This window comes from Trichoplusia ni, chromosome 17 (assembly GCF_003590095.1).
Source record: "Trichoplusia ni isolate ovarian cell line Hi5 chromosome 17, tn1, whole genome shotgun sequence".
Classification (NCBI taxonomy): domain Eukaryota; kingdom Metazoa; phylum Arthropoda; class Insecta; order Lepidoptera; family Noctuidae; genus Trichoplusia; species Trichoplusia ni.
Window position 1 is genome coordinate 25,955 of NC_039494.1, and position 24,426 is coordinate 50,380.

The window sequence follows — 24,426 nt, forward strand, 5'->3', positions numbered from 1 at the left end:
CTATAGTCGCAAATTGAGATGCTCCCTTAAAATACTTCGACATTTTATTTGTTCAAAGAAATGTTACTATAACTATACATAATACATCTGATTAATAACAACAGACTATAATAGCCCTAGTGCTTGGCACAGTCTCCTCCCATATAGGGAAGGTTTGTGCATCGATGTGCATGCTCACTATAATTTAAGATTCGAATATTACGAATTAAATTTCCTTACGATGTTTTCCTCCATGGTCTGTCAATGGCGCCTTAGAAAAATTAAGGAATCTACTTATATTTTAACGTGAAAATAACATTGTATTTCATTTAAGGCAAAGTTAATTGTAAAATTTTCATTGTTGGTGATAAAAAAGACATACTTCTTGGTGCGGCAGATTAAAAGATTGAGTTCTTAGGTCGATTAGTTGTATATCGTCGGTGCAGGGTATGATCCAAATTATTCCCGGCCCAGCTGGCGAGTCCGATCGCACTTTACCAAAGCGTAGGATAACGGCCCTTTTGTATTGCTTGACCACCTATGCGCATAAATTAAGAAAATATTAATAATTGTTACGATTCTAATAATACAACAAAGTAAAATTAATCTAAGTATGAATGAAACTAAGAGACCTTTTTTTTTCTAAGGCGAGGGAATCCTCATGGACACCCACTCCTTCGGAGGAGGAAACGGGTAGTGACAGACTCTTACAGACCAAACCTGAACCGCCGTGTTACGTCATCCACGTTTTTGTGTCGGTGTATGCGTTGCAATCCTTCATACAGGAACTAGGAGACCTGCCACCATCTAAACTAAGAGTTATGACACAAACGATTTCTATCTAAAACAAGCAATAGGCAACATTTGCTACGGTAATTTTGATTTGTGACCAATTTCGGTTGTAAGTAGGATTTAATATAATTATGTATAATAATTCACAACTTTTACTAAATAGCTTAATAAAAAAAAGCTTCTACTATGTAATCAAGAAACCACTACCAAGCCAAACCCACTGTGCGCGTCGTGCCGCGGGTTCGATCCCCGCGTAGGACAAGCATTTGTGTGATCCACGAATGCTTGTTCTGAGTCTGTCATTGTGCATGTGATTTGTATGTTTGTGAAACACCCCGCGACACAAGGAATTAAATTCCTTACTGCGAAGAGTCGTTTTTTTCTAAATACATACATAATATAGATACATTTCACACAGACACAGGCCAAATGATCGTGTTCATCACACAAACATTTGTCCTGGATGGAAATCGAACCCCTAAAACCAAACGAAACAACTTCGGCGTAGAAGCCATGGTCACTAACCACTAGACAAACAGGCCAGCCCAATTTATATATATTTAACCTACTTATAACTTTATTTGAAAGCTGCTTTATACAAAACTGATATTAAGCTATATTTAATCTGCAGATATAGTTAGGCACTTACCCGAAAACAGCCAATCAAGACCAATGGAAACGCAATTATCGCTATAAGAGCAAGGACACGAAACATTTTTTCTTTAAAGTTTTCTTTTTTAACCTCTATAACAAATAAAACAATACAAATACAAATGCACTTATTTAAGAAATCTCAATATATCAGTCTACAATAGGTACCTGTTGTATCAAACTTAGGCATATCATCCATTATAGAGGGCCTCATGATGTCATAAAATAAAACAGGAATATTAGTATACAATAAATATTTTAAACAAAAACCTGGATCTAAAATGTGTGTATAATACCAAATTATGTCAGCATGACAGTAAGTCCAAAGTCAAACACAGTGAATGAATTTTATTAAAACTGCATTCATTTCGACGCAGAAATTAAACAACCAGAATAAGACAAAATTTAATTAAAATAATAATAATATATGACTAGAATTAATTAGCTTAATAATGAAACTTGTATGATTTATAAATTGACTTGATGGTGCGAACTTGGTCCGGGTCCTCCCATGAAAGATTTCAGGAAATCCATCGGGAATGGAAAGATGATTGTGGAATTCTTCTCGGCTGATATCGAACTCAATGATTGGAGGTATCTTAACTGTAAAAGTAAAAATATAGGCTAAGTGAATTAACTTGGATTTGATGCAAGAAATAAAATGGTCCGATCAACGACCATTGGTAAATTGGTAACAATAATAAGTAATTGTAAGTCCACAATTTTAGAATCGAAAAAAAAAATGATTAGCGGGATAATGTATCATTTCTCGAAAAAAAAACTGGCAACGAATTAATATAGCATTTACAATTTTTTTTTCATTTATATGTTGTGAATATGAATTATTGGAGCTGGCAGGGCCCAAAGGCCCCATTTCTACCTTCTGACCTTTCCATGACTATTTGTGACCAGTTTTTCGCAAAAATGTCTAGGTTTATTTTAAGTATCACTATAACGTGATGATACTTAAAATACGTAATTAGCATCCTCCTCTCTTCTACATTGCCCTACCCTACAGGGTCCATAGTGTACTACTAATATTATGTTACTCCTTTTCTACATATTGAGTAATGATCGTAACGTACATATTAGGAATGAATAAGAACAACATGATACCTGTAATGCCATCGGATTATCAATCATAACAAGCGAAGCTTCCTTCAGCGCTTTGGACGCTTTGATTTCTCCTTCTGCAGCTATGATCTTGGCCCTCGCTTCTCTGTCAGCCTCGGCTTCTGCAGCCATCGCTCTTTGTAGCTGTACTGGCAGTCTTACATCTTTTCTGAAATCGTACGAAAATATTATAGGTTTGTCTTATTTGGTCTAGCACTACCAAGCCTGGTTGGTGTTAAATATTGAAGTTAGTTTTACAACATCATTGAGACTATCTACTGTTAGTTTTAGCCGTTATTTAATCATACATTGAATTTAATTTAAATACTATTTCATCTTACCAAGTTTCCTCAAATAAGATTGTATTGTAAAAGACACGGTATTTATACTTGAGCATATCCTCACATGCTATTACTCAGAATAGCTCCTTGGTGAGTCGAGTTGAAGAGAATTAAAATGGAAGTCAGTATTTGAGGCATATGTATTCCTTCTTTAAAACAGTAAACCTGATGGGGATGATTCATACTTCAATTCCTGATAAAATTTTCAAGATGCGTCGAATGTTAAGAAATAAAATTAAAGGGCCTAGGAATTAGCATCAAGTTCTTTATCTCTATTGAAGAGGAAATACATATGACTTCTTTTGTTTTTGGTATAAAAATGATTCAAATACCGCCTTACATTTCAACTCTCTCCACTTCAACGCCCCAAGGATCTGTAGCTTCATCTAAACTGGCTTGCATCATGTGACTTATGGCTTCTCTGTCGGACAGTAGCTGTGCTAGGTCGCGCATGCCCAAAACATTACGAAGCGTTGTTGCAGCTAGAAGACGGGTTGATGCGCTGGAAATTAAAATAACATCACTTTCGAAATGGTTAGCACTATTGTATTCTCTAGGTTGAGGTTATATAGAAGGTATTTGTTCTCATCCTTTTTTTTGGCGTTTATGCCATCTCATTAACCATCAGGATATTATTGACGTTGCTAGTCACTGATCGATATAATATTTTAATTGCTATATGTAAGTGTAGAATTTCTAAAGTAAGTATTGTTATTTGAGTATAGTGTTAAAAGTTGTTACCTGTAATCTGCTACTCTAACTACAGCATTTAAGGGTTCCTTGATACGATAGTAGACCACAGCATCTACGGCTACAGTTACCGAATCACGGGTCAAAACCTGAAAAAGAAATCCAAAATATGCATTTAATTTGAATCAACCTTGTATGGTATTTCTGCAGAATAAGTAGACATTTTAATGACACTGTTATCCCATTCCCAATCATTTATGATTAATTTGCAGACCCCTGAAGTGTTCTCGCAAGTATACAAGCAAAGGTCTTACGTACAAAATTAGTGTATTTAAATGAACGTGTTTACGAAGACGATTCGACTGTTACGATGTAATTGTAACTGCGAGGTAGCTACCTGTGTGACATTTGCCAAGTTCAAATGTCGTGGGAAGCGATGCCGCTCTCTTAGCGACATCACGACGCCAACGCTGATTAATTGTATTATAAACATCAAACAAAGAAAATTTCTGATGCCATTGATGTAAAGTATGAAATTTAGACTGTATGTAGTACTAGCCTATATTTGTCCCACTGCTGGACATATATGGGCCAGGGTAGAAGCCTCTGAATATACTCGTTCACTGCGATTTGGCGATTTCAGATTCCAATGTTTGGAATCCAGGTTACCTCACAATGTCTACCTACACTGTTTGTCAGTGATGTCTTAGAATAATTAAGAAAGTACATCTAACTCTGAAAAGTCACATTGGTCTATTACAGAAAACAGAAAATAAAATGTCAGCAGTTAGTGAAATGCGAAAAATTTACATTTTCTAAGTCGAATTTAAATTAGTTCAGTGTTTAATGTTACTACTTGCATGTTTTTGGTGTACAATTCAATCAGTTTTCATAATATCCAGATTGTTAGTATTTATTTATCATCTCAAAAACTGGACGTTGTTTGAGTTGAAACAGTGGCTTTTACATTAGTGTAAATATTGGTGTCGATTGATATTAAACGAAGTTGTTTATTTTACGCTTGTGTTTACTTTGCAATGCACTGTGCAATCTCTAGAGCAAGGTCGACATTAAAACTTATGTAATTTGTAACTAGTCACTCATTGCTGTTACTGTCTGTCTCTTAAATTGAAAGTTGATATTCATTTACTTTCAGTCATGATTGTTTTAAGATGAAGTTGCATAAAGCATTCATTCATTTGAATAATACTTACTATGCTGAGTACCTACCTATGTCCATCTTACTCAAATACATTAATAACAAATGTCCGTATTGTGTACATATAAAGATCATTTCAACTTTTTAATTCATTATACATTTTTGTTCAAGCTATATTCGTGATAAAACTATTGTTTTGCTGAAAATCGTGGGACTCGTCTTTGACACACACCTTTGATCGTATACTTTTCCAGACAAGTTTTGACTAATAAGACAAGAACGAAATACTTTTGCTCATTTCAATAATAGTCTGTCTAATGACCATAATCGGCAAAGATTGCTTGGGTTGACTAACAAAACTGCACGCAATATTAGAGAAACAAATAGGCCTTATTTCTAAAGTGTCTCGACTCACATTGTATAAAATGTCATCATATTTACTGCAGGCGCTACGCTCCATTTGCTGTTTATAGCACTTCTGTTTAGGCTGTTCACGATTGTTATCAACTGATGTCTCTTTTTGTTATTAAATAATTGAGACCCGGTTTTACCAAGTGTATTCAACATTCTTTAACTCTAAACTCCATGTTAACATTAAAAATATTGAAGATGTATTTTTTCTTAAACGAACGGGTTTATAATCTCATGTGACGTCATTTACCAGTACGCATTTTACTAGCAAGTGGGGTTTTTAGCTCCCACTACCGTCTTTTACATCATCTGTCCTCTTTTTGAATGATGTGATAATATACGTAGCCAATATTTTTTTTGCAAATCTATCTGACTGACTAAACAGAGTTTTATTGTAGGATCTAGTCATATACCCAATTCCAATTAACATTCCATTGTTATTATAAAAAGATCTCAATGTCCAGATTCATTTATTCAGTGTAATCGTTAATTCATCCGGTGATCAGGACGTAACCAGGTCAAACGGGCCGTCTGTTCTCGCCAGAACAATGAACAAGTTAAAATAAACTGTCTTGCAACGATCATGATGTATACCATATATTTACATATGCTTCTTGAACATTTTTAAGTACGATAATTGAAATTTCTTGGTGTAATAAAGGTTGATTATGAAGAGTTGCACATGGAAGACAGTTTGCTAGATATATTAAGTGCAAAACTAACAATGTTGATTGCAGGATTTCATAACATGAGAGAATTATGATGACGACCGAAATAAGCCAGACCGACAAATGTTAATGATCCAGAATTTATTGTGGGGTCTATTTGGTTTTAATAGTTTAGTTTTAATATCGCTGAGAAGTGGGTATAATACATACATTGTAACGCTGGAAGTGTGCTCTTTAAAATTGTCTTCAATAAGCCAATTGCTGCACGTTTGATTCTTATGCGCAATGGAATGAAAATGTCCAGAGATGATGGCAAGTCAATCAAAGAACTAAAGTATTTTTTTTGTCTTGGGAAACAATGAAAAATTTTCAAATGATGACATTATTATTAATTACTTTTAAGGCACTTTTATGATGCGTTGCACATTATTGTAAAGAATTGCAATAGCTTTTCCATTGAATTACAAAAAAAAGCATAAAATCACGTAAAATGTTCTAGAAGATCCATATTTTTAGCTTGTTTAACATTCCATTCATTATTAACGTAAATAATTGTACCACGTGGCTGCTACAAATCTTGCTCTGGTATGGCATTGGTATTGAAAATCGTTAACCCAGTTGTTTCCACCATTCAGTTGGCAAACGATTAATTGATGTGCCTGTAAACTATCAATCAAAGTTTTACGACATGTAAAACAATCGTTTCTTGTAAACCAATTGTCTGGGAATCGACCTAGTAATAAGTCAACTATTTGTAGACAAGGGCGAATAACAAAATGTTTAGGCTTCCTATTTGAAATCTGGCATCAATCTGGAAGAAACGAATAAGTCTGGATATTGGCGTTTTTTTTCTGTTATTGCAAAATTTACAGGCTGATTAAGCCAGGGGTATTAATTATGTTTTAAACTCAATTGTTTTTAAAGTATTATAGTGAAATGTACGAAGCAAAATTATTTTCGAAATAACTAAAACTCTTCGCACTTGCAATAGAAAAACATTCAGAACTGTACAAAAAAAGTTAATAAAATATTGAATAAAAGAAAAATGAAAACCAATAAATCAAGTGAAGTGACATTTTTATTACAAAAAATATATGCCAAACTGCAATGTTACATAAATATTACTGAAGTACTCAATAAATGCGTGGGTATATTTATACAAACTATTCGCATGTTTATTTGTAAATCGAAAGCCACTGACCGGAGAGCATGGCTTGTGATTTTTACGTGCAATCTTGGGAACATGTGGCAGTGCCAGATGCGTAATGAAACCCATCAAAACAAAAAGAGCAGATGAATGTAGGTGTAGATACATCAGCCCAAGGTAAATTCAGAATGATCTAGATATATTTAAAGACAGACTTCGTTTCAATGAGATTTTCTGAGTAACGAATCAGACGCTTCAAATATGAGAATGAGCAATCAGCGAGATGTAAATGTCAGAGTTGATGTGAGCATAAAGACTTAATTGTTGATTGCTTTTAACTGTTACTGATCATTTAATTATGTAGGTGACTTTTCATGCAATTAGAAAGCTGTTAAACAATCACGTCATCAGAGGAAAGTTAAAGTATTCTGAATTAATGAATCATACATTAAATTAGTAGATGTCTTTTTATAGTGCCTTATTTGATAAAGATTAATTAATTAATAAAATCTTTACAGTCACATGAGGTAGTGGCTCTGGTGGAGATTATCATGGCAAGGGTTGACGATAAAAAGAGTAGGACTGTAAAATTTTGAGATACGAGCTTACCTAATCTATAAGTACATATCCTAAGACATCTAAAAAATAGACAGGTAGATAGGCATAGTAATAATATGAGTAAGGGTATGAATTGCACGACTGTAGATGACTGCATTATCTCATAATTGCTAGGACACGGAAAACATAAAACGAAATGATCTGCTATTGATTATATAATAGATACTTCAGACTGATATAAACCTTAATTTTACTACATAAGGTCTAGTATTATGTAACATTCAAACCAGTCCATGAGTGTCAATATTCATTTAATATTTTGCAATCATTATTGCCTATTGATCCTACTGCCAACCTCTCATAGTCTTATTGTGTTTGTGGAAGAGAGATGTCGCTCTATGTCGTGTAGTGCACTGTCACGCTTCCACAAGTTTAATAATATTACTTTGAGATGTGGACCCCCAGTAGCAGTTATTATTGTAGGTAGGTACGGAGCTTTTGGCAGAAAAAGGAGACAAGATAATAAAGTGTTTCAAAATCAAACAGTTGTGTAATTCATTAAATTATAATCATAAAACGCCAGTAGGTACGCCTCTGGAAAATGAACCTTTTAAAAATCTTTTTATTTTGATTGTTAGCAGCACAAGCATGCTCAACACTTATCATTCAAAAATGAACCCCAAAGTTATACATCAATAAATGAATATCACAAGACTTACCTCTTGAGGAGGAACGTCAAAAGACACAGTACGCAAGTCCACTTTCCTGTAAGTGTCGATGCATGGCAATACGAAGAATAGGCCAGGACCTCTCGCACCGCCTTTCCTTAACCGACCCAACCGGAATATAACAGCTCTTTCAAATTCTTGAACCACCTGATTGTTGAAAAAAAATAGATATTCAAAACATCAGACTACTTAAAGTTATAGGCCTTCTCTTAACTTGAATTTGGATTCCAAACCGGTGGCTGACCGGATTGATTAAGACATAGGTAGGAAAATTGATGAAATTCGGTTTTAGCTGCTGGCCTGGGTTTTAAGTAAAATTAACCACGTTTGTGTATATTTTTAGCAGTGTAATGTTAAAATAGAGATACTATTCTAAATGCAATTCAATTTAACGTTCAATTTGTTTATTATCTTTAGAAAGTTACGTAAATGCACAGGAAATATTAGTGAAACAACTATCTGGATATAAAAGAATTTAGCTAAACAACACGGATGGTCCAACACCATGGCCCATTTGCCATAAACTTAATTTACACTTCACGATATGTTTTTGTATAATGTAGTTCTTTACTTACCTTAAAACACTCGAACAGGGAGAACGGGAAGGTGATGACGACAAGCAGAAACGACAGAAACGTTGCAAATCGCTCTATACATCCCACGGCCTCCGGGTTCGCTGTCACAAACAAAACAATCACTCATTAATAAAATGCACCAACAGTCTGATTCTCCATACATTCGGACCACTTACGATCGATATACACACACGCAATTAAAATAAACAATAACATTTCCCAACATTTCGAACAATCAGTTAATAAGGACGAAGAAAGCGCGCATTAATGTTAAGCTTCCTTGCAAGCTCCACTCTTATTGTCAAGGTACTTACGCATTTGTATCGTGATAGCGCAAGAAGTACCCGTATCGCAATCTAAAATATTTAAATTGTCAAAATTAGAGCTTATTTGTTTGTGGCGACAGAAGCGCACTAAGTTCACTGTTTACTCACGACTCGGCACGTTGTCACGCCTTGTACTTATCGTTCTTAGCTCCGTGCGCATTGTGAGTACCGGCGGACCTATCTGTTATTATGTTATTGACGTACCGAAGGGAGGAGCAATAAATAAATTCGTAATAACAGCGTCTAACTCGACTTACAATCGCGGACTGCGCTGACATACGCTAACTTACTGTCAGAAGAGTCCAGCTGTTTACACGACCCAAAAACTACACTGATTCCAACTAAAAATATCAATTACAATGCGATGTTCCACAACAATAAGAAAGCTATAAATCACCGTTGATAGCGTTTAGTCAAAATGTATTTACGTATTTCGAGGTAGCACTCCACTTCCCCCGAATCCTTGTCGTGGCAACCGAAATCCATGTGGAACGAGAGATCGCGAAATGTTAAACGCATTGACCGTGTTGTCAAACGTGGTAAAGTGGTCGTGTCTTCAAACCGCTGTCTATATTGATACTAAGGTGAGGCGCGGAAGATCAGTTGTTGATAAAAATAAATAAATAACGCACTTTGAGCCATAAAGATGGGCGAGCGCGAGCGCACACCGGGCCGCGGTGCTCCAAATTGTGAGAATTAGGTATATTGAGGCGTTTCATACGCCGCTGCACTATATAAATTATAAGAGGATGTTTGGTTAATAACTCTGAATGAATATCAGATTGTTTCGCTATAATGCGCTAGGCTGAGTAAAGGCGACTCGCTGAATTTATGTCTAGAATATATTAAAATTAGAGATGCGCCGAATAGTGGTTTCACCGAATAACCGAATGCCGAATACTATTCGGTTTAAAGATTACCGAACCGAATATTCGGCCGAACTATTCGGTTCAAAATTGTATTGCCTCGCCGCGTACACAGGTTTCAACATGTCCTTACTTGCCGCCCGCAGGATTAAACATTAAAAAAATGTTATTTTTTAAGTTTTAACTGTTTAGTTTCAGAAATAAATATTACTAGCTTTTCGCCCACGGCTTCGACCGCGTCGAGGTCGATTATATCGCGTTTCCAAGAGAACTCTTCAAAAGTCCGGGATAAAAACTATCCTATGTTCTTTCTCAAGGTCAACTCTATCTTTGTACCAAATTTCATTAAAATCAGTTCAGTGGTTTAGACGTGAAAGCGTAACAGACAGACAGACAGAGTTACTTTCGCATTTATAATAATATAGCAGGGATTATTATCTTTTTCTATGGTTGAAATATTTTGTTTGGAGGTCTTGAAGTATAATTTATGATTAAAGACTGATTAAAGCGTTTTTAAAATTAAAATAAATATTGACTAGAAAGTTGTAAGTAAAATGTTGTTGTTTAAGAAATAAATAAGCTGATTTTTGGTTAAAAATAAACACTGAGTTAAAGTTTTTTTGAATTCAACAATTTTTCCATAGTATTCCGTAGACTTATAACAGAATAATTTATATCTTTTAGTTCTACATCGGGTAATGTGGCGGAAAAAAAAGAACCGAATATATTCGGCACAAAACCGAATAATTCGGCCGAATACGAATAGTGAAAAAATTGCCGAATACGCCGAATACCGAATACCGAATAGTTATTCGGCGCATCTCTAATTAAAATGATGTTGAATGATCATAATATGTATAATTATGTTTAACAGTGATCTATTTCCAGTATTCATTATCTTTAGCACAGGCTCGCGTTGTTCAGAACAGCTGTGTTCAACATTTTTGCCGGTATATTTTATCCAATATTTACATCACAAATCAATTTCCTGTCTAAATATTGTGTCTCAGATATGATCAGATTTTCGTACACTGAACTCATTACTTGTTATGATCTACGGCCGAGGAATTTCTTCCCTCTAGGTATATTCATCTAAGATATTAATAAAGGCTAAAGTTAGTTCATAGAAACAATTTCTTGGAAGAAATGGTTGAAAATAAATGAGAAATATGCAGCATTTTCCCCGGAAATATGTGGTTGCGTAACTCGTTACATATAAAAATAAAATAGCGGACGTGTATTATTAAATAGATTTGGAGAATTTTAAACTTAACTTTTAAGGTCAGTACCTATGTGTATAAAATCGGGATTTTTATTACATCATTTAAATAGCCAAATTATTTATGTACCTAAATATAAATTTCACAATTGTTATACTTAGGCCCGATTTTTCAATCGTCAGATAACTTTTATCTGAGAAATAAAAATGGCCGTTTGACATATTTTCTATACAAAAGCTGTCAAAACGTCAAACATATTCGCCGAATAAAAGTTATCTGGCGATTGAAAAATCGGCTCTTAGTTAAACTTAGCTTCCGCTATTAACTTACTAATAAGGTAGGCACCTAAAATATATCCACCTTTTCATAAAACACTTTCCCAAAAACAACACACACATAAATTCCTTAAATACCTATTTCCGTATCAAAGCCAGCTGTGACCAACATTCGGGAAAATATTAATTTTTGTTGTAAATTCCAATCTAGGTCAGGTCTATCAAAGTCGGTCGATGTCCAGCGAACGTTACATTACTTTGATCTCAAACGATTCTCAGTTAGTTATTTTTGTCCTTACATTTTGTAATGTGAGATTGGAAATACATTTATAACTTTTAATTTGTTGCAGATGTCTTTTTGGGGTTCCGTAGTAAAAGGGTAAAAACGGAACCCTACTACTGAGTCACCGCTTTTGGTCACTTGACTGTATCTCATGAACTGTTATAGCTACAGAGTTAAAATTTAGCCAAGTGATGTATTACTTTTGTTGCTATGGCAGAGGTTGCTGCGGTCAACTTTATTTTTTATGTCCTATTTGTACGGGACCCTCAGAGTCGCGAGCCTAAAGCACGGTTTTTTATTGACGTCGATGCTCCATCTGATTCTGATTACTTCTATTTTTAGATGTCGGAATTCGTGCTTAAAGATATCCTAAATACATAAATCGCGATTTGTTTAGTGTTCAACTTTTTTAAAGCAATTTTTTTGGTGTAATTTGATCCCTTATCTATTACTTTTCTATAGTGAGAGAAAAATCATGTCAATTGTGAGTCAGACTCTTGACAATGAGGTATCCAGAAAATAAGCTAAAAAATTGACATCCTAAAAAGATCAGAAAAGACGCTGACCCTAGCAATAGGGATACGTTTTTACCCTTTAGTTATGAAACCCTAAAAACGGTCGGTATCTAACATCATCAATTTGAAAAAATTAAATAAACAATTGCAACAATACCAAAACAACACGAAGTTAGAAATAAAACCATTTCGAGAAAAAAAGTTTATTTAAATAACAAAACTGTAGTGTTTATTTGGCGCAATCTTTTGTTCTTATCGATTCAGTAAAATAACAGTTTACGTTCTCAAACGTCACCTATAAGATCGTAGTATGGCAAAGTGCCAGCTCAGTTTCCCAGTTAAATAAAACAAAAGCTAGTGTAAAAAAGGCGGTCATTACTGACATAGATTTCGCACTCTTAGCTCTATGAGGGATATCTAAATAACTTCGAAGAAATGTAGAAGCCCTAAGATGGTATTAATTTTATAGTCACACCGTGCGTTTATAGTGTAACCATAAAATTAATATGTGCGTATGTTCTGTCTGCTTGGTGGGACAATGCCAGAGCCGTGTCCAATGCCTAGAGTTTTTTTAAACTTTCTTTACGTTGGCTCGAACCGTTGTTATAAGTACCGCTGTTTACATGACAACCATCTATTTTTCTATGATAGAGAAAACAATTGCTATGGAGTCGACTGACAAAAACTTCTGGCTACTAAAGCAACAGTAGTTTAGTACTACCAGACGGAAAATGTTGCATCACAAATATATCAAGTTAAACCAAACGTATCTTTGATCAGTGGTAATCAGCCAGAACTGACTGACACAGTCGACTGCTACCACATAGGTACGGTCGTGTTCATAAATATATGACCCTTTTCAAGCTTCTAAAATCACACCAAGGATATCAAAATGTTGCGATGGGGTAATCGTCAAGATTGTGAACATCTTGTGTTAAAGATTAAGATGTAATAATGTGACAGCTTTTATCAATGACTTGCGTCTGGATAGAGCATAGTTATTGAATGCTTCGCCGTTCGTAAGTACGCATATTGGTGTTGTTTCTGTCCCGCACTATAAAAATTAATCCTTATATTGCGAAAATTTACATTATATTCTGAAGACACGATACTCAGAATAAGCAGTTATAAGTCACAAAAATGTTTCTCATTGCTTGGTGAGGTGATCAAAATTCATATTCTATTCGGCTATCGATGCAGTTAAACAATCTCTATATTGTGAACAATTAGTTGTGCTTTCCAACGCTTACAATATTTTGATTCCTAAATATGCCAGTGTTAATGAATTCGACTGTACCAACACAATGTATATACATTGCCTATTACTGCTATTACACAACGACTGACGATAGAATCAAGAGCCGTGGGGATCAATGGCTATTGTTAGATTTTCGCATGTATTGTGATCGAACTTTTGAAAAACTTGCGCTTTTTCTCTACCCCATGAATGACTATTATGGTAGATTCATTTGTTGACGGATAAAATGTATGATTTTCATCTTTTTTATAGCTTTGTCAGTCACTGTTCCTGAGTCAGACTACACACGTATGTATTGCCAAGTGACGTTGACAAACTGTATTGGTCTCTACATTCCACTTGAAAATGATAAAAACTGCAGCTAAGGAGTTCATGGCCAAGATACAACTGCACAAGTTGATCGATCTCAGGATAAGCTTGGTACGGTCAGTCCGTGGATGGATGACCGTCGATGTAAACTAGAGTTCCTCCGTCTTTTAGAAGGCACTAAGTTGGAGACACCCAGGAGGCCGGGAAACCGACTCCAATGTAGCTGTTAAAAGCTAGGGTGAAGAATGACGAAGACTGACTAACTAGTTATTTAGCATCTTTCTTTCATAAGCATTATTCAAATTACTCTTGCATTTTTCACTTGACACTGGTATTTAAGTAGATATAAACAGCATGACACACCTGACATCACATCCAACATATTTCCGTCAGCTACATAGTTGCGATGCATAGTCGTTAAGCGGTTCATCCACTCTACATGCATAAATCTAGGATTTCTAAATTGCGTATGTACGCAAGGCTAGCATACTAATTTGTGTTATAATAAATTGTGGTTCAGAAGGACCATAAGTACTATATTGTCGTGGAAGACTTAGGATAATTTAGTCAGGAGTCATCCTAGGAGCGGAGTATAGGACTTGGGATAAGAACTTACCCTACATTTAAGTAAAGCTTTCCCTGGATTGATTTCTTCGTATCTTCCTCTGAATGGTAACTGATTTTGCTCCAAGTAATGGGCCACATAAATTGCAGGAATTGGAGGGTACTATTTGGCGAATGGCAACCATGGTATCATGGACTTTAACCATTGGCCGCTGGTGCCAGGTCGATTTGAATAGGTTAATATATTTGGAAAATTTTGGAATTGCCAATCACAAATCACTTGTAAACATCCCATGGTACTAAATATCGCTCTATACATTACATACCCAATGGTTTAAGTAACAACGTCCTGTTAGACATACATTAAAGGAAAAACGGTTATCAAAGACAACATTTCAAGAAAGTCGAACCATTCTTTGCTTAGTTGATTTTCTGTTAGCACTGCTTGTTATGCTCTCTGTGTATGAGTCAGGATGCGTAACGGGTTTACTAGATGTGTTACAGGATATGTTTTGATATTTAACCGGTTGACCGTTACTTGTAAGGTCACTTAAAGACCTTTACTTCTGTTTTATGTAGTGCTAAAGATGTAGGTATTATTTAAGAGTTTGTGTCGAATGTGTAGTCAATTTATGAAAACACGCTGGTAAAAGTAACTCTACTGATATTATAAATGTGAAAGTATGTATGAATGATCGTTACTGTTTCACGCAAAAACCACCGGACGGATTTGGAAAAACTTTGATAGACATAGGTATAACCTGGATTAACACAGGATAGTTTTTATCCCCATTTTATGTTCCCGTGTGATCAATTTCGATGAGTAGCGGGCGAAGCCGATGGTAACAGCTAGTACCAAATAAATGGAAGGAGGGAAGGCCTTTGTACTGCAGTCGAAAATTATTGTCTAGTATTAATAATACCAGTTAAAAATTACAAAACATTGCTTAACTACAGCTTCTACCTAAATCCCTATTCGAGGCATGAATATAGGCATGAATATACATACCTTAGGAACAAGGTAATTTAAGAGGCTCACGGCAATGTAAGAAATCAAATATTGTATCTCTCAAATAAATTTTATTGCCGATAATACATTCGTCATAAAACCGTAATTGATCCAAAAATAATGCAGTAATCGCAATGATTGACTACCTGTCTGATTTTACGTCCGTACATTGATCGCAATAAAGTTGATTCATGCCCCGCCCGTGCATAATTCAACTGATTTTGATTCAAATCGTTTGGATTTCCAGTCTGCCAAGATTAAACGGCCTAATTTGCTTGGCTGACGTCACCATTACCAATATTGTTTGTCAAAAAGAAATTTGATTAAATTAATTTCTGGAATTTTTGGTACTAGATTCTTTACAGGTAGTTTTTGTCTTTCCGTTACCAATGAGGTAATAGAAATATTTTTCGTGTCAAAGATTATCCACTATCGCCAGCTGATGAAGGCCCTCGAGAGAGAGAGAGAGAGAGAGAGAGATGCCGCTCTTCACTATGTCACGGTTCCATAACCCCAAGTATATTCTTAATCAGACATTACGCCTTGGGGCATTTTCTTATTTCATCAAAAGTCTCGTTCTTCTACAACAATTTTCTCACGATTCCGTCGTAAATCTAGATTCAAATTGAAATTTCACGTATTCGAAGGAATATGTGTAGGCCGTACAAATACTTTTACGTGCGAGTAATTAAGCTTATTACCACAGAATGCCAATTACCACCAATTAGGTCGTCCAAGCAGCATGATCCTGATTTAAATTTACCAATAAAATGCGTTTAATACTATTATTACTTGATTTTTATGACTTAGAACTTAGTTGATGTTATTAAAATATTTGTATGTATTAAATTACGACTTAAATTATAAACGTGGTTGGGATAAAATACCGTGGTCTTGAAGCAGAGGGATACTTATGCATAATGTCAATATTCATCTAAGATTAATAAAGGCTTAATTCAATTTAGTAAAACAGTTTGATCACCATTTTTGGCAGGTAAAGCGAGCAAAATAATTTGGGACGATATATCCATTCTTATTCTTTAAAATGATTTCTTCTTCTGTAAATTAAAATACTCGGGTACCGAGAGTTGATTGATATACCCTTTATGGGAATCCGGGTATTCAATCTTGCAGTTACCCTTTTTTTTCCCATATCCTACCAAAATTCTTGTCAAAAACACTAGCTTTGACATTTTTGTACGATTCTTGTGTTCTTCTTGTTGTGTTTTGGTAAAAACCTTAAGCAAATTATAACATTTAAATGTTTAGCTGAGCGTAGTATATATTTTGCCTAAATAACTGCTCATTGCAAGCTCCCTCATAATGTTCTCACAAAACACTCGATGAAATAACCAATTTCATTGGAAAATAGTTGTTAAGTAATTTCTTTAGGTTGCAACGCGAATTATTTAGGTTTTACGAGTGGCACTAACATAATAAATTCTCGCAATGTATTGAATGAGATTTTTTGCTGACATTTTAGTTACTATGTTACGTAAACAGCTTAAGTACAGATATTAAGCCTGTATGTGTGTACTATAAAGTTTTACTGGCCATTCAAATTTTGGGCTTTTTGTAGAGTCGCTAAAAGTTGTCATCTTTATGAAGCAAAAATCTTTAAAGTCACGTTTTGGTCTGTATACCGTCTAATCTCAATATCTTTATTAGTGTATGTGTTTTGAACATGGCATTATATTGCTTAATATGGGAAAGGTTTGCTCCAGTTATTAATGTTATCAATCTATCAATTTTGTATGTGGGCACGAGTGTGTTACTACCAGATATATCATAGCCCCGAGCTTGCACTACCGGTTTTTACTTATTACTCAGTATAAGTGACTAAATTTATGATAATTTACCTATTACTTAAAATAAACCTGCTACCCTGTACAGCCTCTTTTTAAAATAAAAAATAAAACACAAAAGTTAGGTTAACCTTGAAAATAAATCTTTTCGTCAATTTTCGTCTATAATTAAAACCTCAAAGCAAAAAAAGTAATTGAAAATCAGGACCTCAGATAATAGAAACGCTATTCAATTGTTCCTAGCTTCAGTTTCAACACCAACCTATGATACTAGTACATCAAGCGAGATCATTATCAAAATAATCAAACTAGATTGCGAGTGAAATTGAGACACTTATAGGCCACCTGTGGACATTAGAAGTTTCCACATACTCAGTATTAGGGCTCGGTTAGTTTCATAACTTTATAGTAAGTCAGTAAAGCACTCAATAAGTGTGTGATATAACGGGTTATTATTTCTAACAAACATTAGGTAATGGTGGAATTGTATTGTATAATAATAGAAAGGGCACAAAATTCGTATCCTAGAATTAACAGAAGTTAGATGGATTATTGTGAAAGGTTGTTCTGATGTTAGATACCTGTATTTATTTCATAAAATCAATTGAACTGTAATTTAGTAATTACTTTTAGTGACAGCAGGGATTAAAATAGAAACAACTTAAAGCACGTGACAGAAAAACCATAACAATAAAAATAAAAAAAACAGTCATGCGCGAGTCGGACTCGCGACACTGAGGATTCTGTACAAATAAGCTAAAAATAACAAATCAATTGGATGAAAAATAAATTTGTTTACCCTGTTATATATCTGTCACCCACCAACAACTTGACTTCATCTCTCTTTTATAATATTCGTGGCATTTCGTGGTTATAGCGATAAGAGAAATACAGTATCATCTGTGAAAGTTTCAACTGTTTAGCTATCATGGTTCATGAGACGCAGCCTATTCATGGTTGGACGGACAGACTAAGAAGCCTCAGAAATAGGGTTCAGTTTTTACCGTTTAAGTACAAAAAACCCTGTACAGATCCATTAATCTATATATATAAAAGAAAGTCGTGTTAGTTACACCACTTATAACTCAAGAACGGCAGAACAGATTTGGCTGAAAATTGGTCGGGAGGTAGCTTAGAGCCAGGAGACGGACATAGGATACTTTTTATCCCGTTCGACAGCGTTCCCGTGTGACTTGACATGAAACGTCAGTCACTATAAAACGTGGTATAACAAAACGCAAATGACAGCTATGTAATGACGTATGGATGACAATTTGATATTTGTAAGAAATCAATATTAAAACTACTTCTATCTATATATATATATATACAAGAAAGTCGTGTTTGTTACAACACTTATAACTCGAGAACGGCTGGACCGATTGCCATGGTTTTTGATTTGTTTCCGTCCCGAAAACAGAATACATCTTAAAAACAATGAAAACTCGATATGTGTAATGAATACTTTCATTTCAATAAATGCTGATTTGTTTATTACATGTAAAACTTTTGTTGTCCATAGGGTGATACCAGGAGATCAGATAGTAGTATTTCATGAGGGTTGTAGCTGGGGAGCACGAGGGCGGTACCAGGAGAGCACGTAGCCGTAGTTGATTAGGGTGATACCATGAGATCAGATAGTAGTATTTCATGACCTTAGAGTAGGTAGCAGTCATGAAGGGATTACCAGTAGAGCAGTGAGGGTTATAGCTGGGTAGCAGGTACTGTACGCGTGAGAGTAGGGTGGGACCTTAGAGTAGGTAGCAGTCATGAGGGGATTACCAGTAGAGCAGGTAGCAGTAATACATGAAGGTGGTACCATTAAATCGGGGAATGGTAGTCAAAATCAAAAATAAACTAGATATCTATTGGCAGCACCCATGAGTTTGGCTCTAAGTTGCAGTAGATGTATATGAAGGTGGTTGCGATCTTGCTGAAGGGACGCGATTAGCATGAAAAACTAATTCAATCGGCAATATTAGTTAATCATGTGTTTCTTATTTAGAACCTATATACAACTTAAAATGATTACTTAAAAACAATCAGCAATATTACATCGACTCTAAAGCGGTACGAAGTCCGCCGGGAAAGCTAGTTTCATATATTTAAAAGTGACGAATATTTTTAAAACACATTGTTGTGTTTCAAAAGTAAGTTAACCGCAGCTAGGACAGAATATCTTAACACTTGATATCTTCAAACCTTCTAACGACGGCCTTAAAAACCCTTTATAACTACCGGTATAGTTTTAAAAGGCAGGAAACTGACGTGTTAACAGGTAATTAGCCGTCAAAACAAAATACCTACTTGCTTATACGCATGTGCAGTACAGGCCACAAATTTAACTTGCTACATACATCTCAGGTACTACGTACCGGCAATCTAGAGCGCATTTCAACATTAAATACTTATTCTGGAATGGTGTTTTTATTACTTAAGTTCTATTTGAGTATATAGGTCTTATATCTTATAGAATTTTCATTATGTACACAATTATGTTACATAATTGTTTTTTGCAAGCAATTCGAGATTATAAGCTACTAGCTGTTGCCCGCGACTTTGTCCGCGTGGTTAGAAGATAAAAGTTTAGAATTATTGAACGGAAGCCCTCGAAGATGAATATTTTTTTAAATGCAGATATAAATCATAACTTATATCTTCTAACCAGCGGACGAAGTCGCGGGCAACAGCTAGTCTTTATATATTAGTATATATTGGATTTGATCGCTATTGTATCCGAAAGTTCGTTATTGCGATTACCTACCTATAACTTCAAAATGCAAAACATACTAGTCATGTGATTGTTTCGTTCAAACGTAAATATGAAATGCAAACATCGTTTCTAAATCTGATCCATTATAACATTGTCTAAAATCAATTTCCCGTGTAGAACAAGATACAAATGTTTCTTTCTCAAATAAAACCTCCGATTGTGTTGTCTACATCCGCCGCTAAAATACCGTTTGTTAAAATTTAACGTTCGCATAGATGTGACAGACAGCTTCCTTTCAAGAAATTCCAAGCAGAACAGAAATGACGTAAAACAGAGTTAGTGCACACAAAGATACGATTTGCATAAGATGCGGCCCTAGACGACGACACGCGGGCCTAAGATGACGCTTTTGAGAACTTTTAATAAATATGTTTGTGTAAAAAGTAGATCAACGAATGTCTATTTAGCTCATTGGTTCCTTGTTTTGTTTGACCTTTACGTAGTTAGAAAAGTAACACAGATTGATTCAATTTATTTGCACACATTTCGCATTAAAATTTCTGCTAATCGAAGCTAAAATGGTTTATAATGGTTTCCTAGAGGCATCTTCTACACAACTGGATGCAATAATAGAGGAATAAATAAATAAAAAGTCGTTCGCTAGATTTTTAAATGGTCTGAATAATGTAATGTTTGAAAAGCAGCATTTTAAGCACTCGCGTATTCTTGTCAACTTAAAAGCGGAATCGTAAGTAATAAATGACGAAGACTTGAATAGTGAATCTATTATGTCACATGTGTTTTATGAACTCTACCAATCAGATCTGTATGGCTTTATTAGGATAGTGTATGCGTTTTTGTTTTAAGGTGGAGCCGAATTACGAACAGATATTTTATATAATTTTTGTGTTTCTTATTACTAAATTTATTAGTCCCACATATTCGCAAGTCAATAACTGCCAATATTCACAAACACTTCTCCAACGGCAGGTCTACTGGAAAAGACATGCATACAATTCGTTTATGCGTAAATTACTAAAAAAACCAGTCTAGTCAGTATCTTCACTCATATATGAGAATAATCGCTTTATTATTCCGATTAGGGACATATAACTTATTTTATAAATACGTATATTTTTCCTTAAACATATTATATTTTTTATTTTTTTTTAATACTTCTCCTAGGCCTAGTAATAAAGTTCTTAGTTTAAAAGCTATAGATAAGCGTATTATCAGTAACATTAAATAAATGTGTCAACCTACATTCTAAGGCGCGTAGACTAATATAAGGCTTAATATGTAGCAATTAGCTGAACACACACTTTCTAAAGCTTTTAAGTATAAATAAAACCAGTAAAATCCGAATCGGACTCGCTACACCGAGGGTTCCTTACGAATTTCGTTTTCAAAAGAAAATGGTCACCCCTTACATTCATGATACACCAAACGTTGCATAATCTAAATTGTTATTTTAATTATTTGTTGTAATAGCGGCAACATAAATATTTCGTTTGCTTTTGAAAACTTTAATCTTTTTAGCTATCAAGCTTCATGACAACCTGGTGACAGATGGATAGAAAGACTAACAGTTGGACAGACAGACAAACAGCATAGTCTTAGAAATAAGGTTCCGTTTTTACCCTTTCCGTACCTAACCCTAAAAATCAGTACACCTGGCGTGGGATTATGTCTTGTTTCGTAATGAAATATTTACTAGGAATGACTGATTTATATCGGTCAAGATGTAGAACAACTATTGGCGGGAATTCTGCAATTGCCTTTGATATGTTGAAATCGCTTTGTGATACATTTTTCTATTGTTAAGAAACGTTAAGTGGTGATGGATATGTTCCTGTTATGTTTAGATCATAGAGGTGGTAATTTACATAGAGCACGTTTTTGTTTTTCAAGCAATTTGGGTTTGAGTGTAAATCTACATTTTTCGTTCATTATAAAGTGCATGTGAATGAAGTTCTTAATAAGTCTTTTTATTGTTTGTCTTACGCTGGCTAATTGAGTGTAACTCTAACGTTTGTAGTTCGGTTTGTTGTATTATGTAAATTACATTTTTAACAACTCTACATTGAGATTTAATCTCAGTTTCGCGGTGGGTTTCAAAATCATTTAAGTAATATTAACAAAGACTAGAGCTATCCAATAACACAGAACCACAACATGCTTTTTTTATCGTGAGTCTTTCGATTGGCTGGAAAATCTGGATACAACGCCAAAACATTTGAACATCAACATTCCATTTTCAACATTATTAGGTATTGTTAGCTGCAGGAATCTCAAGTGATATACGTCTGCATCATTTAGATTGGTAACAGCACTAAAATCAGTAACAGCTCGTGATTTATCCCGTAAGTGATATCACGTCAAATAAATCAACATCGTTATACAATTGTTGTAGAGTCGTAAACATTCCTTGTGAATGCAGTAACATCGCATTGTATCTGGTACGTAAACGTGGCAATTTTCTTAATACATGTACTTTAAATAACAAGAAGGTTTGTTGTGAAATTACAGTATGTTACAGTACCTATAGATGATATGTCTTTATATTCCTTTATATCCAATGTAAGCTTGCCACTAAAGTTTAATTTGGTCGCTTTCCGCAATCTGCTTTTTACGATCTCTACCAAACCTGAGCGCGAGTGAAAAGCCAAAAAGAGGAGATCAAAGGAAATTGTATATCCTCAAAGGTTTGGTACTCATATTTTATCGAAGTTTCAAATGAAAAGTAAAGTAGTTGTAAGGTACAAGTCTAAGATTTAAAAGTGTAGAGTTTAGACTTCTAAAAAGTTGGTCCAAACACCTTTTGATTTACTTGTCACCTTAAATTGTGTTAGCATCGAAAGTATTGAACGATTAACATTTCGATATTAAGTAGTAACAATTAATTTAAAACTCCATGTTATATAGTGGTTTCTTAGGTTTACGCGAATGTTAGACATTGAAATGAAACGACTTTTTACGGATTTTATCGCGGTTTAATTTTTGGTTTTAGTTCCCGACGTTTCGACACCTTTGCAGGTATCATGGTCACGGGCAGACTGAGATGGTGTTCGTCTTGACAGAAGATGTTGCTCGTTCTACCTTCATATTTTTAATTAATTATTTATGGTCCGACCTACGCAGTATGAGCTCACTGTGTCGTGGTGTCTTGCAGCGCTGCTCTTGGGTTTAGCCTTGAGTTTTTGTATTATTGGGTCCCAAGTAGGTGATATCTTCCAGCCATCTTCTCTATTGAAATTAGGGTGTTTTTTAATCTCAATAGCCTCGCGAAACATCCTTGGTAGGAATTTGGATTCTTTAGCGAGGATCTGTGGTTGATCAAATCTAATATAATGGCTGGAGCCTTCAGCATGTTCGGCGACTGCAGACTTCGTTGAGTTGTCGAAACGTCGGGAACTAAAACCAAAAATTAAACCGCGATAAAATCCGTAAAAAGTCGTTTCATTTCAACTCCATGTTATCATTGACGAATTTATAAGAGTTCTCACAACGTGCGATTATATAGTTTTTAATAATGGGTACTAAAAAATCTAGCAGTTACGAGCGGAAAAAAATACATTCTTTCATCATATAATTGCATTACAATGCCGTCTAGTTAAGCTTTCATCGATCATTACTAATCATAGGCCTACTGATTGACGGACACGGTCGAGTGATTATTGCAATAATTACTAGGTTGACAAGTAGTGAGGTTGCGTCTTATACCCAAATTGGCTACAATTTGCCAATTTGGATAAGTGGCGACAATGTTATGATTTGTTAAAAACGGCGATATTATTCTATTTTTGTAGAGTTCTGGCCCAAAGGGAACTTAATTACTGAGGCTCTGCTGTCTGTGTATTTGTCACTAGGCTGTATATGGTGTATGTGTGATGGTTGAAATTTTATTCAGATGTTGTATTTCTGTTGCCCCTAAAACAGACACTAGTTCTTCAAAACAGTCCTTCCATCAATTAATTCAGCCTATCGAGTTCCACTGCTGGACATATTCCTCTCCCAAGTTGCACTACATCACCTGGTCCTCCGCCTTCATTCCGAGCCAAGAATACATGCCTAATTCCTTTCATATAGAATAATCCAAATGGGACAACGCCAATAATGTAACTAACAAATTCAATGCAATTTTAATTAGATTCAGTAGAAGGGGTCATCAGAGAAAATTCTATAACATGCATATGCAAATACATTTATGTATCGGAGCACCAATTATTCTAATTGTAATTACAAATAACCTAAAACATAGAGTTACCTATCAACTCGTTAAATAAGTTAAACATTAATTCATTAATGAACCGAAAAGCCCTTTAAACAATTGAATGGTATCGTGTATACGAATATGTCGCGTGTAAGTGCATCTAAGTCAGGTGCACAGAGTGGGGTCCTTCGTTTATAAGGCGACAGCGCTAGTGCACGTTGCCGGGAGTGTGTTGTGTAGTGCACCTCAGATACAAAC

At 35.0% G+C, this 24,426-nt stretch overlaps 1 protein-coding gene across 3 annotated transcripts; it reads right to left on the minus strand.

Annotated features, from left to right (window-relative positions):
* Nucleotides 1-1,750: 1,750 nt before the first annotated feature.
* Nucleotides 1,751-9,763, minus strand: LOC113502345 (band 7 protein AGAP004871-like). Of its 3 annotated transcripts, none has more exons than XM_026883885.1 (8): nucleotides 9,567-9,763; nucleotides 9,127-9,168; nucleotides 8,813-8,913; nucleotides 8,229-8,384; nucleotides 3,618-3,715; nucleotides 3,217-3,378; nucleotides 2,539-2,704; nucleotides 1,751-2,025 (listed from the first exon to the last, which is right to left on the minus strand). In XM_026883885.1, the coding sequence occupies exons 1-8, from the start codon at nucleotides 9,655-9,657 to the stop codon at nucleotides 1,891-1,893; spliced, it is 951 nt and encodes a 316-aa protein (XP_026739686.1). In that variant the 5' UTR covers nucleotides 9,658-9,763; the 3' UTR covers nucleotides 1,751-1,890. The 3 variants fall into 3 exon arrangements, with proteins under 3 accessions (XP_026739686.1, XP_026739687.1, XP_026739688.1); XM_026883886.1 differs by having other exon boundaries at nucleotides 9,247-9,763; XM_026883887.1 differs by lacking the exon at nucleotides 9,127-9,168.
* Nucleotides 9,764-24,426: the final 14,663 nt, after the last annotated feature.

What these genes read in the sequence shown, in the direction of transcription:
- LOC113502345 (XM_026883885.1), bottom strand. Translation starts at nt 9,657, where the DNA reads ATGCGTTTAACATTTCGCGATCTCTCGTTCCACATGGATTTCGGTTGC. An exon ending in GGAGTGCTACCTCGAAATAC is followed by an intron (nt 9,169 to 9,566) that starts GTAAATACATTT and finishes TAAATATTTTAG; the next exon opens with ATTGCGATACGGGTACTTCT. An exon ending in CCCTGTTCGAGTGTTTTAAG is followed by an intron (nt 8,385 to 8,812) that starts GTAAGTAAAGAA and finishes TTCAACAATCAG; the next exon opens with GTGGTTCAAGAATTTGAAAG.